The sequence below is a fragment of the Nannospalax galili genome, unplaced genomic scaffold (genome assembly GCF_000622305.1).
Source record: "Nannospalax galili isolate Female #2095 unplaced genomic scaffold, S.galili_v1.0 scaffold1063, whole genome shotgun sequence".
NCBI lineage: Eukaryota > Metazoa > Chordata > Mammalia > Rodentia > Spalacidae > Nannospalax > Nannospalax galili.
In genome coordinates, this window is record NW_008349483.1 from 18,071 (window position 1) to 38,418 (window position 20,348).

Consider the following 20,348-nt stretch of genomic DNA (forward strand, 5'->3'; position numbering starts at 1 on the left):
ACTTTAAAAAAAAACCATTAAGCATAGGTCTAGAACACCACATACATTTAATATGTTCAGGTGAAATATTATGATATAACTTGGGAGATGATTATAAGGGTATTGATCAGGTGAAATTATGTAATGTGCCTTCTTTCTATACAGGATTAAAAGAAACTGACACAGACTTTGAAAGCTGTCTGACCCAGCTGGGACTTAGACAGGAGCTATGAGTGACACTCATCCAAGCCATTACTGGCCTTAGCAGATTGAATCAGCAGTTTACAGTGGAGGAAACAGAGAGTGCCCATGTCTGGCAACTTCCAGTGTTTGCTGCTCCCCAGGTGACAGCAGCCTCTCCTGTCAGTGTGGCTAGTGTGGGTAGTCTGGTCCAAACACCATGTCCAAGGAGGCTGAGCATGTCCTAGAAACCTCAGCCAAAGCTTCACTTCCTCCCCTCTGTTTCCATGTGTGCATGAGGGTGCCTGGAGGACATGAGTTCTGATCTGCCCAGGCCACATGGCTGCCATACTTTGCTTCCCTGTGAACAGCCAGGCTGTGGAGCTGACCTTGGAAAGAGCAGACCACAGCATGATCCATATGCAGGGCACTGGGAGGAGGGGACTTCTCAGGATGGAGCTACCAACAAGAACATTTTAGAAACCTGACTTGAGAACTTGAAATTCTATGGAAATGTGTTGCTTTGGAAAAGGCAGACTGACAGTGCTACCACTTAGAGGTCATGTGTCCTTGGGAAAATCCCTCTTTCAGAAAGCTGTGTTCAAGCTTCATTCTGCTGCTATGATAAATACCATGAGCAAAAGCAATTGAGGAAAGGAACGGGTTTGTTTCTGCTCACACTTCCAGCCACAGTTTATCATTGAGGAGAGCCTTACGTGATGCTGAGCAGGTAAGCCTTCTTACGTTTCCATCATCCAGTCAGTTATGAGGCCAAGAAAAGTGGTGGGCATTTCTCCTTGCTCTTTTAATAGTTTATGACCGTTTTTAAAAAATTGATTATTGATCCACTAAATGGTAACAAACACCATTTCAGTCACAAACGTTGGACATACTTATTTCTTCCTTGAAAGAGTAAAGTAGATGTTACTTGTCCCATTTTTCTTGGATCCAGTTGAGGCTTTTAGAGGTTAACTAACATTTTGAAAATATTTTCATTTATTATTTTTAAATTTTATGTGTATGGTATTTTGCTTGCATGTGTGTAAGTGCACCATGCCATGAAATGTCCATGGAAACCGGAAGACAGTGTCAGATCCCCTGGAATTGGAGTTATGAATGATCTCTAGCTGCCATATGGATGCTAGGAGCTGAACTTGGGTCCTCTGCAAGAGCAGACAGCACTTTTAACTGCGGATCCAACTCTCCAGCCTCGAGGTTAACTAACTTATTGATGTTATGTAGCTCTCAAGGACACATTAAGAATTTGAACAGGGACTGGAGAAATGGTTCATCCGTTAATCACTTGCTATACAAGCACAAGGACCTGAGAATCCCCAGAACCCAGTTGGAGCTGGGTGGTAGCTCACATCTATGATTCCAGTGCTCCTATAGCAGATGAGAGGCAGAGACAGGAGAGTCCCCAGAAGTCTAAGACAGCTAGTCTGGCCTACATAGAGGTGAACACCGAGGGACCTCAACAAGAGTCTCAAACAAGGTGGAAGGACCAACACCCAGGGTTGTCGACTGACTTCCACACACATACTGTGACATGAACGTGCCTGTACTTACACACAAACGTGCAGGCACACAGGACACACACATACATGCATGTACATGCACACAAAACAAAAATTTTGAAAGAGCTGTGCCCTGAGTGAACTACTTGGGTGTTTATGATTCAGGAATTAATTGATATATGTTGGAATGTTGCATTTTAATATAAAAATGTGATTTATTCTTACTATAAGTTTTCAACTCTGCATCATTTAAAAGATACAGTATTTTGATTTCTTTTGTTACTTACATTAGCTTCTGGCACCCCCTACTGGCCACTATGAGTATATCAGACATGCTAAGTTTAGGTTGAGGCCCTAGTCATTGGTAGCGCCTAACAGCAGATAAGGCCAAGAAGCAAGGCAGGCTCCAATTGTACACCTGGGCACTCTGTGGTTTTAGTTAAGAGCTTCCTCTTTGTGTAATCTCTAGTTTCCTATCTTCAAAAGTGAAAGTAGTGGCTGGTAGTTTTAGTTTTTTCCAGTTTTAATCATTTGTGACTCTGCTTTAAATACATATTCCCTATAGTAAAATAACAAGTATGATATGATGAAAAATGGAAAAGCTTGCCATTTTAATTTTGATCCAACACTAGTGTATATTGCTTGCATCTTCTAGAGTATGTACTGCTGTAAGAAAATTCTTTTTGACTAAGGTTATTAAGAAAACCACAGAGGATATAGAGTGTTCACATGGCCAGTGGCTTAGCAATCAAGCTCTGTCACTAGCCAAGTCAGTGACTCCAGCCAAAGGAAGGATGGGAAGCCTGAACTTTGCAGAGGTAACTCACATAGTTGGGTACACACACACACACACACACACACACACACACACACACACACATACACACACATAACATACTCAAGAGCAGCTGAATTGTGCTAATCTGACTGGAACTTGATTCTGGTCTGTCCAGAAACTGAGAAAAAAGAATCCCACAGCAAACCAAAATAAGCACATGGGATCTTTAGATCGTTGTCTGTGTTTCACCTCCCTAGGCTTTGATGTTATTTAAATTTTAAATATTTCATGTTTCATGCACTCTAAAATTCATGAAGACTATCACCAGTGTACTATATACATCCTACTGCTGAAGGAAAATTGCCTATGATTTAAATAATGTCTTAACTGATCAGTTCTCATCTTTTCTCTCCTATGCATATGTCTGAGCTACAAACACAAAACAAAAAAAAAAGGGGGACCATGGATTGGTGCCTGAATCTAGTGTTCTTTATTGGAGCAATGTCCTCACTCCAGATTACCTCAATCATCTCAGAAAAGAAAACTGCCTTGAAGGCGTGACAAATCCCCAAGATGACTGCCCAGAGGCCAGGGCCACCCAAATGGCTACTGGCAGCTAGTGAACACAGATTGTCCCTGAGAAAGGAAAAAGTCACATTTTCTACAAACCACTGTGGAAAAGGAACAATTCTCTTTACGCTGGTCTTAATTTATGAGCTGAAACCACTCTCTGTCTATGATTGATGGGTTATGTATTATCTAAGTCTCAAGGCTTAATAGCTAGGCACCGTGGTTCCCACATGATTCCACCTACCTGGGAAGCTGAGGTAGAAGGATTGCAAGTTTAAGCAACATAGCAAGACACTGTCTTAAAATAAAAAATAGAATAAAAAGAGTCTGAGATGTATCTCAGTGGTAGAGTTCTTATCTAGCGTGCCTGAGTTCAATTCCTATTACCTAAAAAGAAAAAAAAAATATGGTTTAAATACGATGTTTGTGGTGGGTTATCTAGAAATCAGTCACCAGTGTCTTTTGGGGGTTGCTACTTTCTTTTAAACTTTAGCTCTCGTGTTTTCAGGGGGACCATGGATTGGTGCCTGAATCTAGTGTTCTTTATTGGAGCAATGTCCTCACTCCAGATTACCTCAATCATCTCAGAAAAGAAAACTGCCTTGAAGGCGTGACAAATCCCCAAGATGACTGCCCAGAGGCCAGGGCCACCCAAATGGCTACTGGCAGCTAGTGAACACAGATTGTCCCTGAGAAAGGAAAAAGTCACATTTTCTACAAACCACTGTGGAAAAGGAACAATTCTCTTTACGCTGGTCTTAATTTATGAGCTGAAACCACTCTCTGTCTATGATTGATGGGTTATGTATTATCTAAGTCTCAAGGCTTAATAGCTAGGCACCGTGGTTCCCACATGATTCCACCTACCTGGGAAGCTGAGGTAGAAGGATTGCAAGTTTAAGCAACATAGCAAGACACTGTCTTAAAATAAAAAATAGAATAAAAAGAGTCTGAGATGTATCTCAGTGGTAGAGTTCTTATCTAGCGTGCCTGAGTTCAATTCCTATTACCTAAAAAGAAAAAAAAAATATGGTTTAAATACGATGTTTGTGGTGGGTTATCTAGAAATCAGTCACCAGTGTCTTTTGGGGGTTGCTACTTTCTTTTAAACTTTAGCTCTCGTGTTTTCTGTTTTATTTCTATGCGGCACACTGCCATTATTTATCCATGCCAGCCCTGTTGCATAGTTGTACATGTCATTGGCTGTTTTGTTTGTATTTCCCCCCCATTTCCATCCCTTCCTGAGTACCCAGTCTAATACATTTGATGTGTGTCCTTAGAGCCTCTCTTATCTGTGACTGTGACTGTACTGGATAGCTTTAATGTCAACTTGACATACCTGGGTAGAGGGAGCCTCAATTGGGGAATTTTCTTCATTGGACTGGCCTGTGGCCATGTCTGTGGGGCATCTTCTTGATTGCTGAGTGATGTGGGAGGGCCCATCCCACTGTGGGTGGTGCCACTCCTGGGCAGGTAGGCCTGTGTTGCATACGAAAGCAGGCTGAGCAGCAGCCAGGGAGCAAGCCAGTAAACAGTGTTCCTCCATGGCCTGTGCTCCACCTCCTGCCTCCAGGTGCCTACCGTGAGTTCCTACCTCGGGCTCCCTGATTAACTGTGACCTGGGAGATGTAAGACAAATAAACCCTTCCCTCCACAAATTGGTATTGATCAGATTATTTTGTCACAGCAATGGAGAAACAAACTAGGACAGTCACATAGTGCTGTGAGAGTCATGTGTTATCACATGTGTGGTCATGTCAGTCATTCCCTTCTGCCTCTGTCCATGTCTGGAGGCCTGTCTCTAAGGCTTCATCTACTACTCCTCTCTAGTATCTGCTCCACAGCTGACTCCACTGAATACTGTTTGTACAGCTCCCCAGAGTACTTTGCTGTTGCTAGTCATACTATGATGTGACTCTCCTGGGACCTTCTTACACTGGCAGAACTTTTGTGGGAATGCAGTCCTAGTGTTACTAGTCAGAGGGAACAGAGACATAGACACAGACACACACAGACATACACACACACACTCGCTCACTCACTAAGTACTGCCAGTATGGTGATAAGAAACTAATTTTTGCTAATCTGCTGTGTATTAAGCCAGATCTCACTGCTTACCAGACACTGATATTGCCTTTAGAAATATAGGGTATGGACTGCAATGTCTTCTTCAAGTCCTGTGTATTCATGTCCTTTATGTGTAGCGAAAGGAAGCCCTGTAACAGAAGGCCACGGTAGGAGGCAGTTTGCTGTGGTTACCTGTAGCCTGGCTTTGCTATTTATTGACTGAATGCCTTTCATCAAATTTTTCTCTGTCCCTGTCTCTTGGCTTCCCTGTTTGTAATAAGTGAAAATAGAGATTTCCTCATAGTTTTGTGAAGATTAAATGATTTAAAACATAAGACATTTAGAGCGTCTGACAAAAATAAAGAAGCAACACACATTCACTATTCATGTCAATTAAAGCTATACATAGAAACAAATATAAACAGGACACTATAGATATAAATTTTTATGAGTAACTATTGAAATTAATTTCTTCTTAAATACGTAGATTGTGTATTATACACAGCAGTCCTTTGTGAGCTTTGGATGTTACAAATACATAAAGCTGGTCTGTCATCTGTATGAAAATTAACTTTTTAGTCAAATCTTTTCATTTCTTTTGGCCATATACTTGGTATGCTTTTGAGTTTTATTTAATAAACCTTTTTACTCTCTAATAGCACAGAGATACTTTATATTTCTTTTTATACTTAATTTTAGATTTCCTTGCATGTTGCTCCTGGGATGCTTCAGAGGTTCTCTGAACAAATTGATTAATTCTAAGCCTCTTGTTTACTCACTCAGCACACTTAGGTGTAAGCACCAGGGTTGGTGGAGAACACAAAGCTGCGGCAGACAAATTACCAGTTAGTGGAGGACACAAGGCTCTCACGTCCACTCTACGTTCAGTAAGAAGGCTGAATGCTCACAGGAGTGAAAAGGTGGAGAGGAGAGGCCTTCGCTGAGGAGTGGAGCTGGAGTTGTGGCCTGGGATGGTGGGGGGAAAGGTGGAGGCAACCGGGAAAAACGAGCATTCTAGGGAAGGTTGCAAAGATGCTGTACATGTGTCGAGGACAGGATAGGGCAATGAGGAGGCTCAGATGCTGGAGGCAGAAGGTAAATGGTGGTGAAGATGTGAGGCTTTGATGGCCAAGCTGGGGCATTGAGACTCCAGTGACGCACAGCATGCAAAAGATACTCCTCACTATCACGGTGTGAGAGAAGGATGGGAATGGTAACATGACAACGTGAGTGCTGTGTGTATAAAATGGGGTGGGACGAGGGGCAAACTGGGAAAGCAGGCAGACAGGAAGTATCAAAATCACCTTCTCTGGCTGTGGAGATGATGCCTACTAGGTGAAGTAACAGAATCGAAGCCTGGGATGGCATGATGCTTTGGAGGGAAAACAACAACAACAACAACAACAACACAACAATGGCAGGTGTTTGTTATCAGGAAAAGGAAGCACAAAAAGAAGTCCACAGATCAGCAGGCCTAGGATTCAGTGGTGTGCTGGGTACAAGGTGCAAGTCTTGCGTGGTCTCAGGGTGCAGTAACCCACACTTAGCAAGAGTTTGACAATTATTTAATGAACAAGCAAATATGTATACTTGAGGCAACAATCAGACCCTCTTGAGGGAACAGTCCTTGGACAGCTGAGATACAAACTGAACGTTAAATACTGAAATTACCCTGTCCACCTCCCCACTCCCACCACCCCTAAGAAGAAGGAAAACAAGTACAAATGCAGGAAAGAAACAGAGAAGTAGGATAACAGGCAGAATTAGTATCCTGGGATCTTAGGGAGACCGTGAACACGTTCGATGGCATTGCCAAATGCCACAGAAATCACTTGGTGATCATAGGTGAGTTTGTGGAAAGCAGGTGATACGACAAGGTAAGAGTTCAATAATATTTATTGGTGGGGAGAGGGTATGAGGGTATCGTCATGGCAAAGTGCTTATGGACAAGGTGTCAAGTACTCCACAGAGCTTATACAGCTTTATGGTGTGTAAGGAAGCATTTCTCAAGAGCTAAATACAGACATACCCATAGGTGCAAAAATTAGCAACCAGTTCCACCTGATCTTCAAGAACCAGAGAACCTGAGTGTTTGACCTGAGATCCCAAGGGTTCGGGAACTAGTTGGATTTTAGGAACTAAGATTAAGTTTTCTTTGAAAAAGTTTTAGAGTCTTTCAATTTGCATAGATTTAACAGTTGTGTCACAATTACCTTTTAAACTGGAAAGGTCAATTAAGCACCTTTAAAAAGTATAACCAATGAGTCGCAAAATATTTGGATAGACTATTCAGTTTATTCAAGCACAGTTTATTCGGTGTTTATGAACTTGCTCATCACCTTGCTGTGTGCTGAGAAACAGCATGGTTCACCTCAGCCAGGTTGGTCTTAGCCTAGTGCTCCAGGACAGGATAATCTCAAATCAGGATTGAGCCAGGATCAAGACTGCCTCAAAGCTGAACAAAACTGCATGGCTTTCAATTGCCTAACTATACCAATAGAATACCTATCATTGTTTCCTCCAGGAAGCTACTAAAGGTCTACTTATTTGAGACCTTAAAAAGAGGTGACATGCTGGGAAGAGAGCAGCTACCATCACATGAGGAACAGTGTGAGCTGCCCTCCACCAAGGTCTGACATGGAGTGTTTATAAGGGTTTTCCTTCAGTTCCAAGTGAAAAATCAGAAGGCTGCTTTTAGTGGGGCTTCTCTGAAAAGACTAGCCAAGTGCTAACAAGGTCATTCTGCTGACCAGTGTGTTTCTACAGCTTCAAGGTGCTCAGTCAGGAAATTTGTGTGGAATAAAGCTCTGAGACGTAGTCATCTTCAATGTGGCTTCCTACAAGTGTTTTCTTTAATGGCCATAGAATTGGCAATTGAGTCATGATTTTTCTAACGGCCCAATTAAAGTTTATGTTTTAAAATAGCACTTGGGACCCTGAGTCTGCACGCTGCTGACAGACATGATAGCTGTGATTTCTTGCTTACTCAACCTGTCTTAGTTTTGACAGAAAGAGCCTCTGGTAGTGATGCAACAGTAGAGCTCGTGGAGCTTTTCTAACCCAGGGACCAGGTTAACCTGAGGTAACGTTAAAAGTTCCAATTTCCAGAGGACGTTGAGGCTATCCGCATCACACAGGCATATAGGAGGTATTGTGGCTGGTACAGGCAAGAAAGCCCAGGTAGGGTGGGTGCTTCAAAAGAGCCATAGGCTTTTTTATCTGATCCTTCAAGAAGTGAAAGTCTGCATGCCATTGTGTCTGAAAGAGGAAGCTTCAAACAGGAAGTGACTCAGCGCTTTCTGGGTCCAAACCATTTAGGATAAAATACAGGTACAAACTGGCCAATATATGACCAAATGATGTGCACAGCGTGGATTGGTAGAGAGCCTGAGTTAGACTCAGTAGGAGTTATCACGGAGGCAGCCATCGAAGTCTTGAAGCTACTCTCATCCCTTAGGAAACCCACTGGGATGACAAGGAATATCCACTGTGTATGACAGAGCATTTCTGTGGAACACGACCAACCTGCACAGTGTCTTCCCACACAGGGCATCAGCAATTCGTGCATGTTTGCAATTCCTGACGCATCTGATTACTTTTATTTAGTATTTTAAAAATACAAAAGTATTTTTTAAATTGGGACTAAATAAATAAAAGCACATTGCTTTGGATGAATTCAGTAGCTTCACCTATATACATTCAGGGCAAAATTTACCTGGGCCGCATCCTGTCATGTTAGGTATTGTGTCAGCCACTGGGAGCAGGAGTCCAAGAGGATCTTGGAGATGTAGAAATTTAGGTACATTTTATTGTTAAAACCATTTTGGGGGAGGTGGGGATGTTGGGAGTTTGCCTAGCCTGTGGAAGGATCAAAGTTTAATACCCAACACTGGGAGAAAAAAGAAGAATCAACCAGGAAATTTTTTCAGCTCTCAGCACCTGATGAAACCCTATCAGGTTTCTGGACTGTTCTCTTCTTGCGTTGATAACCCAGCTTTCCAGTAAACTGGTCCTTGGAAAACAGTGGGTCAATAATATAAATGCCTCTATTAATACTTAGCACACTAAACTCAGTATTTCACCAGAAGAATTCGAACCATGAATAAGAAATACCTGAGTACAGCTCTTGACCAGCCTAGTTCAGAATTATATTAGTAGACACACTTAAAGCAAAAAGAATCATGTATACACAAATTCTCTCCTAGCAATAATGGCTTAATACATTGACTTTCCTATTCTATCTAATCTAATTTTTTATGTACTTAAAACACAAAAATGTCAGAAAGAAAAGTGACCAAGAATGAGGCTGCTATGGTAAGAAACCACTGATCATGAGTGTCACAAAGTTGTCAGTGATTCACAGACTGGCAGTCCACAGTCTGCATGTTGAAGAGGGTCCCCTCACAGCTGCATCCACAGCCTGCATGCTGAAGGGGGTCCCCCCACAGCTGCTATTTGTGCTCTAGTGATTGCTGGTTACCAAGGAGCATGGAGTGACCAGCAATGACTGGAATGGAGGGACAGGGGAGACAGGGGAGCACATGGAGCATAATCCAGAGGAACAAGCACATTTCTGCACAAATAACAACTCCAGTATAAATTGTTTCAAGTAGCGTGTCCCACTGGAACAAGATTTTAAAAAACACTCTTAAAAAAGAATTGGTGTAACTTGGAGATTACCAAAGGTTTATTTGGAATGACACAGCACTGAGAACATAACGGTTACAGATGATTTGTGGTACAGCATACATCACCTAGTTCATTGTAGGATGATCTGTGAAAATGAGTTGCATAAATATAGTGTGGAAGTATATAGGAGCTTTTTAAATAGGTTCTTTTGGGGTAGATTAATACGCCCCACCATCTAGCCAATCACATAAAGGCAGAGGTGAAGACTGCATAGCTGCTGGTCCAGGACTAGCCTTCCTCTGCCACAGCAGTTGAACAGCTGTACAATCAGGTCCTGTTCTCTCCAAAGGGGCAGCAGCTTAGCCGTGCAATTTGTTATCTCATCCTGAAAACTGTACACGACACACACAGATACTGTCAACTCTTTTGGCAATGGGATGACTGGTTTTGCCCTGAGGCAAAACTGTACTGTAATGCCAGACAGAATAAGAGCAATGCATGTATCAATGACACTCAAGAGGCAAAGAGCTACAGTGGTAAGGAAAAGAAGCAGCTATGTATATGTAGCCATCTGCATACACATAGATCCAGCGGTCATGGGAACTAGCTTGTGGGACTATGTGTCCATAGATATGTATGTAGAAGTGTGTTGGAAAAGACTGTTGAAAACGTTTGCAACTGTTTAGTTTTAACACAGTAAACTTGAAAGGGAGCGAGAGCACGTTGGGCAAGGGAGTCAGATGATGCCGTACTACAGGACAACTCCTCACGTCTTCTGTAGGGCAGCCACTCAATACCACACACTTGATGCAGAGGAATTAAGGTCAGTCTGGAGAAAGCTACTTTAGAACTGGTGGAAGGGGAATCAAGTATCAGTGTCCACAGTTTAGACAAAGCACAAACAGACCTGCTACTGAATACAGGGAACAAAGTAAGGACTTTTTCCTTCATTTGCTTTCCCTCCCCTCCTCTTACACTGTTTGTGTACATGCTCTACTGATAAGTCTTCCAGGCTCTGTCTGGCATCAGTCTATAAATCATTAAGAGTATAACAGCAAAAGTGAGCGCTCCCAGATTCACAAAGGTTTAAAACCCACTCATGGAAATCTTCTGCAAAACTTGTAGCCCTACTCCAGGCGTCGGGTGAAGTTCTCTGGAAAGAGACCTTTGTAGGTGGCCAGGTCTCTGTACTGAAGCCAGTCTGACTCCTTCACACCAACCAGCCAACCTGCATCCTGCAAGACAACAATAGGGTTTCAGAGTCCAGCAAACTCCTGGGAACATCCATAATGCCTAAAACTTGACAGTAATTTGTTCAGCTACTGCCTTGAGATTTCATACTATTGTAAAGTGGTATGCTATTGTGTGACGGGGGGGGGGGGGGGGGCCGTGATAACTTGGTAGTTGAAAAAAAAAAAGTAATGAATAAGCACCTTAAATTATTTATTATTGTATATAGCTCACCGAAGGACAATGTTAATGTTCAAATTTTGTATAAAGCATAGTCAATTAACATTAACCATGTTATAAGTTCTTAAGAGAAAAGGAATTCCATGTGAAAACATGGCATGCAAGGAATACAACCAATTATCCTGTGGTTTACAGTGGGCCAAGGGTTGAGGAAACAATCCTTGGGACCAAACAGAATCAAACATAACTATGCTTTTAATATTGTTTCAATGATCTTTAGCAATATACCCATAAACATGGTCTAAAAGCCAAACCAAAGTATTGTAGGATGTAACCATAAAACAGTAAACCGGAAACATGTCCTGGCATCTATTCAGCCATGTTTAAGTAACTTTTCTTTAATTGTAAAGTACAAACTTCAAATGGGACCCTAAAACAGGACATAACTTGATTGTGGAAATTAGTCTAATTTATAAGTTGGCTGCTAGATTGAGTTTTCAGATATAGAAATGAATGTAACAAACTACTTTGCTTTGCAGTACTAATTTTTTTTCTTTTAAAAATATTTTTATTGAATTTTTGTGATTTTTTAAAAAATTTTATTTATTTATTTATTTAGTTATTTATTTTTACACTCACTTCCCAGATAGCACCCTCCCATAGCCTCCCTCCCCCCCACTAGAACCCTTATACTCTGATATCCCTGAATAATTTTATATTAAAAAATTGTTAGGTTAGAATATAAAGTTGACATGGCTACCAGAGTCTTATATTACAACACAGCTCACATCACATAACCACAATAAACCACCCTCCACAGGGCTTATCGGTACAACATGCTGGAAATGTGCTGCCTGGTTTTGCTATTGTTATGAATGCCTGATGTTTTCAGTTCATGTAAATTACAGGAAAAATTAATGTTGTGGCATTCTTCTTTTTAGTTTTGTTTTTCGATATTTATTTTTATTTTATGTGCATGAGTGTTTTGCCTGCATGTGTGTAAATACATCATGTGCATGCAATGCCCTCAGAGGCCAGAAAAGAGTGTGGGATTCCCTGGAACTGGAGCTATCGACAGTTGTTAGCCACCATGTGAGTGCTGGAAACTGAACCCAAGTCCTTGGCAAAGAGCAGCCAGTGCTCTTAACTGCTGAGCCATCTCTCCAGCTCCAGTTGTGACATTCTTTCCAGAGACATTCATATGTTCTTTCTAAATTAACTTTTGTCTGACTTATTGGAGTGGCATCATACAAAAAAGACATTTAGCTAGAGAAGGGTTAAAGAACTCATCCGTGGATTGGATGGCACACAGAACAAGAGATGAGCTTTACAACTGAGAATGGTAGGCTGCTGTCTGCCCTTGCCCTTTGGAGAAAATGCAGCACTGGAGGGACACACTGCATGAACACGGTGGGAAGTGACTGTCTTCATGGAGATACCACTTACAATGAGGGATGGCCAGATTTAATCTGAAGCAATCATACAGTTCAAGTACATCAGATAAAATGAGGTCTCAAAAATTAAAGAAAGAGCTGAATACATTCCCTTTTGATATCATCTGAGATTGTAAATTGATGCTGCCATATTGTCAAGAAATATAAACACTTAGGCAGGCCAATTTTTGAAGAGAGGAAAAAAACCCACAAAAATCACAGAGGGAAAAAATTGACCCAATAAAATAACTGATAATATCCTTGCTGATGAGGAAAAGTGCCCTCTTTAAAATAATGTCATATATGTGAAGGACAAAATTATACTTAAAGTAAGAAATGACTACTAAAAATTTTCTAAACCTCTAGTATGCGTGTAAAAAGCCACTTCTCCCAGTGTATCCAAGCCACTTCTCCCAGTGTATCCATATTTGACTTTCTTTACAGTGAGTCAAAATTGAATGGGGCTAAATAGAGTGAAGCATTTTAAAACTGTTTCAATAGAGAAAAAGAAAATAAAGCACTTCCATAAACCCATAATGAAGATCTATTCTAACACAATGCTCTGAAATAAACTTCAACTGTAAAGTGAAGGATATTAGCTAATATAAATCTTAAGCTAAGGAAAATTAAATTTTAGCTGCTTAAATATATGACATAAGAATTTTAAGTTTTGAGAGTGGTGGGGCAGCTTGTATCAGACAAATGCTTTCACACAGAATAAGTACTCAAATAATTATATGCATCTATGAATCTACATAGTGCCAACTAAAAAAAATATATAATATAAAATATAGGACATATACATACAGAGAAGCAAGGATAAATCATGAGCACAGCTATCTGAAGTCACCAAAAACAGCCAAAATCAAATAGATTAGAAAATACTCAACCCTCATTATAGGGAATCGCCTTCTGTGGGAACAAATTAACATGGCTTATCCCTGAGGACTGGCTTAAGTCCACATGCCCGTAGGGTTTTTAATTTAAGGCTACAAAAACAGCTGTACACTAATGGTGGGAGGAAGATACCCGAAAAAGGAAGGCGACCTGGGATGGAAATCCTCAGCTATGCAGAGAAACTTTCCTTAAGTTGTGGGCTGCATACATAATGGGACTTCAAGAAGAAGTTTTAGCATTGCCAATAATGGGGGATTTTAGAGTTTAAATCCCACCAGTGGGCCTGGAGTAGTAGTTAAGAAGGTGTGTTGCTTTTGCAGAGGGCTCGAGTTCTGCTCCCAGCACCCAAGTTCAGTTCCCTGACCCCATGTCAGACAGCTCACAATCATCTGTAACTCCAGCTCCAAGGGATCCAACACCCTCTTTTGTTCCCCATAGGCACCTGCCCTCACATACACACACCTACATCAGCCACAAACCCACATACTTAATTAAAAATAAAAATAAGGGGCTGGAGAGATGGCTTAGCAGATAAGACACTGTCTGCTCTTGCAGAAGACCTGGGTTCACTTCCCAGCACCCACAATGGTGACTGGTAACCATCTGTAACTCCAGTTCACGGAGATCTGGTGCCCTCTTCTTGCATGGCATGACACGGGAGCACTTACATACATTCAAGCAAAACACTCATATACATAAAACTAACTAAACAAAAATAAATCTTAAAAAATAAATTCTGGGGCTGGAGAGATGGCTCAGGAGTTAAGAGCACTGACTGCTCTTGCAGAGGACCTGGCTTTGATTCCTAGCACCCACATGCTGGCCTCGAACTGTCCTTAACTCCAGCTCCAGGGGAACCCGAAGCCCTCTTCTGACCTCTGCAACATTGCATGACACGGGTGCACTCACATACATGCAGACAATACACTCATACACTTAAAATAAAAATAATAAATACAATATTTAAAATAAATAAATTCTACCAAATTGGGTGAATTGATAAAACACTACTGGCCTTTTACAGCCAACTCCCCCACCCAAACCCTAGAGGAAGAGATAATGTCCCAGGGTTAAGAATTTATGCAAAGTATAAAGGCACACATTCTCACAAAATACAGAGCTTTCCATTTAAATTATCCAGCAATTTAAATGTCCATTGGAACAAAAGTAAATGATCTTCAAATATAGAGAACAGAATCCAAACACTCTGCAAATTATACACTTAACACATCCAGTGTCAATATAAAAATATTGCCAGACATGCGGACATTATCAGTAAAATATGACCTGTAGACAAAAGATGATCATCATAAATATGCCCTGAAATCATATCGCTTTGGGGATTATCAGTAAAAACATTAGTTATTATAAGTTTGTTTAATTGTCTAAATTGAAAGATAGTGATTATGATAAATCTTAGCAAAGAAATGGAATCTATGTAAAAGTACAAGAATTAATCATAGAATTGTGTAAATACAACGTTGAAAACTGAATATTTACTGCATACATTTAACAATTTCAGAACAGCAGAAGAATCACAGTCTAGAAAACATTGTTATAAACCTGATCACCATAGTGAAATAAATATTGCTTTAAATATTGATGCTCTTAGGCATCAGCCTTCAACACAATCTGACGAGAAATTCAGAAAAAGAGGAGACAGAAAGAGTTAAAGAAATAGTAGCTGATAATTTTGCAAATAATGGAAAATCAAAAAGTTACAAGCCTAAGGAGCTCAATGAATCCCAAGTGTGAAATCACACAGATACACACATACACACATAGACACACAGACACACACGTATACACAGATGCACACAGACATACAAACATAGATACACACAGACATAGACACCAAAACACAGACACATACATACACACACAGACACAAAGACATAAACACACAGACACAGGCATACACACAAACAAATATACCTCCCCAAGGCTTTACAGTGAAACTGATAAAAACCGTAAGTATAGAAAATTTCCCTGTATCAGGGAATGTTACATTGTTTATGGAGAAATCATATTAACCAAACAAAAGCTGTGTTCTAATTATAACCATAAAGACCAAAAAGCAACATCTTGAGGAGCTGAGAGAAAAAAAATCAACTCCGAGTTCTTTCCCTTGTGAGAAATCTTTTAAAATAAATATAAATGAAGACAGGCTCACATAAACAAAAGCAGAGAGTATTTGTTGTTGGCAGATCAGCATTACAGGAACTGCTAAAAGGAAAAAAATCTTAAGCAGAATGAAAATGAGAACAGATAGAAACTAGCATTTGTAGGAAGTTGCGAAGAGCAATAGAAATAATAAATATGTTGGAAAACATAAAAGACTATTTTTTCTGGTCTTATTTCTTAAAAATACAAATTAGAGTTATCCAAAATACATAAATTTAACATAATGGACGTGATGGTTAATTCTCGGTTGTCAACTTGATTGTACCAATGCCTAGGGCACTAATTAGACACACCTTTGGTTGTGCTCATAAGAGCTGTTCCAGAAAGAGTGAACTGAAGGGAGGAGACCCACACTGAAAGGAGTGGCCCCATCCTAGGGATTGGGCTCTTACAGTGAACAATAAGCTAAGGAGAAAGCCGTCTGAGTACTGGAATTTTCTTTCTTCTGCTTCCTGTTCTAGGAGACAAGGAGCCCCAGGCACACTCTCTCACACTGCCACTGCGCTTTCTCTTCCATGATGAGCTGCATCCCCTCAAACCATGAGCTCGGATAAGTCTTTTCCTCCATGAAGTTGCTCCTCATCAGATATTTGATCAGAGAGGTGAGAAAGCAACTAATATAAAAACTGGCACCAAGAAGTGGGTTTGTGGCTGTGACTACCTGACCAATTATATGGTTTGTAGATTCTCACAGCTAGCTTCTGGGAGGATTGTAGAATAATTTAGATTTGTGGGCGAGAAAGGCCTTAGAATGCTGTAAGCAAAGCTTAATGGGCCATTCTAGTGAGATTTTGAAAAACCAGAATGCTGAGAGAACGCAGAAGGTAAAGAAAGACTGTGTTCATGAGGTTTTGGAGACAAGGAACTCTATCAGGAACTGGGCTAGAGGTCATTCATGTTATATTCTGGCAAAGACTCTGACAGTGTTTTGTCTGTGTCCTGAAAACTTGAGTGACACTGAACTGAAAAGTCATGTGTTAAGGATAATTCAAGATGGCAAAATGTAAAGGCTGGGGCATGATTATTGCTTACTGCATTGAACCAGATTTACACTGTGAAAGAGCAGAGAGATGTGGAAAATGTGCTGTTTGGCAAGTACAGGAGCTTGAATTGTTAGAGGTTTAAGAAACCCACTTTCATTGGAGCAATAGTAAAGCTGTTGTAAGGGTAAGACCCCAGCCACCAAAGACTCTAGCTTATAAAAATGCAGACTCATCTGAAGAGCTTTCACAGGAAGAGAGTGTTTGAACAAAGAAAGCATCCAGGGTATCCCAATTGTATAGGACCATTTAGAATAGTGGTTTCTCAGGTTAAGACTTGAGAGCACAAAAAACCCCATTGCAATTGTGATCCAAGGGAGCTAGGCTACAATTAGCAACAGCGTTTGTCTTTTTCGATATGGTGCTACATTTACAAAGATGAAAAATACAAGAGTTACAGGATCATAGAGGTTTACGCCAAGGTTTCAAAAAGCTGCTGAAGTCAAGCAACATAGAGCCCAATCAGATTTCCTGCATGGCTCTCTAAGAAGGTCATTAATAAAGTTGTGAAAGTCGCAATGGAAATCCTCCAGGACACTGGAGAGGCCACAACGCTGCCGGCAGCTGTGCTGGAGGAGGTGGGGCTATTCATGCCCATTTGGAGCGCAAAGGATAATACCACAAGCCAGGTGCCGTACATGGAGTTGCAGGGTTTGGTGTTTACACTGCTGGGTGTCGGTCTTGTTTGGTCCAGTATTTCTTTGCTATCTTCCCATACCTCCCTTCTGGAGCAGGAATATTTACACTGTGCTATTATACATTAGAAGCATGTAACAGGCTTTTAAATCATTCTACAGGGGCTTTCAGTTAAGAGATTGCCCAAGTCTCAGTAGAGATTCTTCTGCACTTAGACAGGTGAGTAAAGCTAGAACTGTTAAGATTTCAGGTACTGTTGGAGATAGACTAGATGCATTTGCATTATGAGCTAAACAAGAGGTTTTAAGGGTCAAGGATGAAATTTTGTGTTTTACAATGAAGTGCTTGGGTATCAAGTTGACAAGGGATAGATTTGTAATAGTTGATTTCCATTGTTGACTTCATTTGATTACTCAACACCTAGAGCATTTCATGAGGCATATCTGAGGCTCTTCTGTGAAGGCTTTACCAGTAAGGATTAACTAAGGAGACAAAATCTGCACAGTATATGTGCAGCACCATCACATGGGCTGGGGGCCTGAACTAAGTAAAAACGGGAAAAGACAAAAGTCAATCGAGCATTGGTGTTTCCCTTTTCTCTGCTCCTGGTCTGCCAAGATGAGAGGAGGTCAGGAGTTCCAGTTGCACACCCCAGTGCCATGGAGCCACCTGCCACCATGCCTTCCCTTCCATCCCTGATGGACTGCTATACCTTTCCTGCCATCTGTGTGGACTCTCATGCTACGATGAACTGGCATGCCTTCCCCACTATCTGCAGTGAACTGCCACACCTTCCTTACTATGATGGACTGCCATGTCTGTCATCTGTGATAAGCTGCCATGCCTTCCCTGCCATTTGTGATCGACTGTTATACCTCCCTTGCTACGACGTACTGAATCGCCTCAAACTAGGAGTGATCTAAAATAAGCATCTCCTTCCTTGAGTGACTTCATGTATTCAGTCACAGCCATGAGAAAAGTAACTATATAATGGGCTTCTAGTGCTTTGAGATGCACAAAGATGTTGGTACTTGTGCCTATATTGATAATCTACACTGTATCACTTTTCCCTTAAATAGTCTTTCTAAGACTTAAATAACAAATTTATTATTTCTTTCAAAGAACCAGTTCTGGGCTTTGTAATGTTGTGAACTGTAGGGAGGGTGTATTTTTCTCTTTTTTGGGGTTTCTCTTTTTGTTTGATTTTTTGAGAATGGTTCTTACTATGGCGCTCAGACTGGCCTCAAAGTCACAAACTTCTCTGTCTCCATTTCTTGAGAGCTGGGATTACACCAGGGCCACCATGCCCAGCTTCATTCATTTGTGAACTTATTTTGATTATTTCCTTCTTTCCACTTTGTAGTTAACTTGACTTCTTGTATTCTGAAGCTTGAAACTTGTAATTAGCAAACAGTACAAATATTTTTAAATTACAATTTAATGTATTTGACACGTGAAATATTTATAAATCTGTTTTTGAAAATATTTGGAGCTCTAAAAATACGTTATTTTTTTAATTTCTAATGGAATCTTATAGAGGCTGAATCTCTGGTTGTCTAGCCCTCACCTGTTTTATGTTGGTAAATCTATTACCAAAAGAAAGAACAAAATGTTGGGCATGTGACTGTTAACCTAAAAAGCTGTGATTTTAAGCTTTATCTTTAGAGGGAAGACTTAAAAACATATTTCTTTTAACGTTAGTATGGAAGTTATAGCTTCTAGACATACATGCTCAAGACTCATTTACACATTTTACTTGCCATATCAGGAGTTTACAAATCACAAATAGGAAAAACCAGGAGTTCCCAGTACCTTAATAGCAGACTATTCTGGTAGGAGATTTTATAACAGTCCCTTTTTCCACGTGAGACATAATTTAAATGCTGTATTAATGGCAAAGTTTCTAGTTCAACAAGGTTTGACAAATGCATACTCATAACCCCACCCCACCAAGATCTAAAGCATTTCAACTTCCCCATAATGTTCTCTCAGGTTCGTTTCACAGTCCCCACACCCTTAGAGGCAACCACTTCAGAAGTGGATTCCTTAGTTCGTGTGCAGTGTCAGCATTTTCTAAGTACAACATTACAACATCCCTAGCGAGTGATCATGAGATAACAAACTCATCTAATTGTACAACAAGGAACAACACAACAGCGTCCTCAAAGGGTAACCTGAAAACACAGTTAATGGTATGCTATGCTCTCAAGTCCTTACGATCTTTTCAGAGTAGGTTTGCAGCATCTTAGAAAACAGAAATGCTTCAGGAAGTCACTTGTCCAATTGACAGACCCTCAGAAAACCAATGTGGCCTGAAGCATCTTCCAGTCTTATACTCTACCTGGTCAGCTTCTGAATCTGAGGGGACCACAAGCACCACGTCACCCCTTTGTAGGGTAAGTTCATCAGAATTTGCTGCCTCAAAATCATGAAGTGTTTCCACCTGAAAACATTGAAAAAGAACTGATTAATTTTAGAAAGAAGCTGTATGTGAGGGTTCATATCTCCAGTTCCAGCACTCAAAAGGATGTAGTAGAGGACAGCCATGAATTTATGGCCAGCTTGGGCTACTTAGTTTCAGACCAGCAAGGGCTACTGCAAATTTAGACTCTTTCTCAAAATAAAGGGAAAAAAGAAAAGGAAGAAGAGCCAGTGGCAGTGATACAGCCTGAATTCCCAGATTTGTAATTTAAACAGATCGTTTTCCTTTATAAAGGACTAGAATCCAGCACTTCACTATAGTAACAGAAAACAGGTTAATACTTCTAAAGATTTTGGAAATACTATTTTCCACTACCTAGTGCCTTGAATTCTTATTGACTTATATGAGGCCACTTGCATCTATATTTAATAATGCAATGTTATGCAATAGTGGAAAGTACTGTATTAAATTTAACTCATTGTCTTTGTTAGCTATTTTATCATTGGTAATTTATTAGTTTGCTTAAGTTAAGCCAAAGATGTCAAACTAAATGTTCTTTTTCCAAATAATGAAAAATTAGGTGCATTATATTTGCGTGTTATATGA

General features: G+C 40.5%; 1 protein-coding gene across 2 annotated transcripts in view; it reads right to left on the reverse strand.

Annotated features, from left to right (window-relative positions):
* Positions 1–9,756: 9,756 nt before the first annotated feature.
* Amph (amphiphysin) overlaps positions 9,757–20,348 on the reverse strand; it is a 287,017-nt gene continuing 276,425 nt past the window's right edge. For both annotated transcript variants that reach the window (XM_008846954.1, XM_008846953.1), the window contains 2 exons: positions 19,662–19,763; positions 9,757–10,955 (listed from right to left, as the gene is read on the reverse strand). In XM_008846954.1, the coding sequence (XP_008845176.1) occupies positions 10,848–10,955; positions 19,662–19,763 (210 nt within the window). In that variant the 3' untranslated portion in view covers positions 9,757–10,847. The remainder of the gene's footprint in view (positions 10,956–19,661; positions 19,764–20,348) is intronic.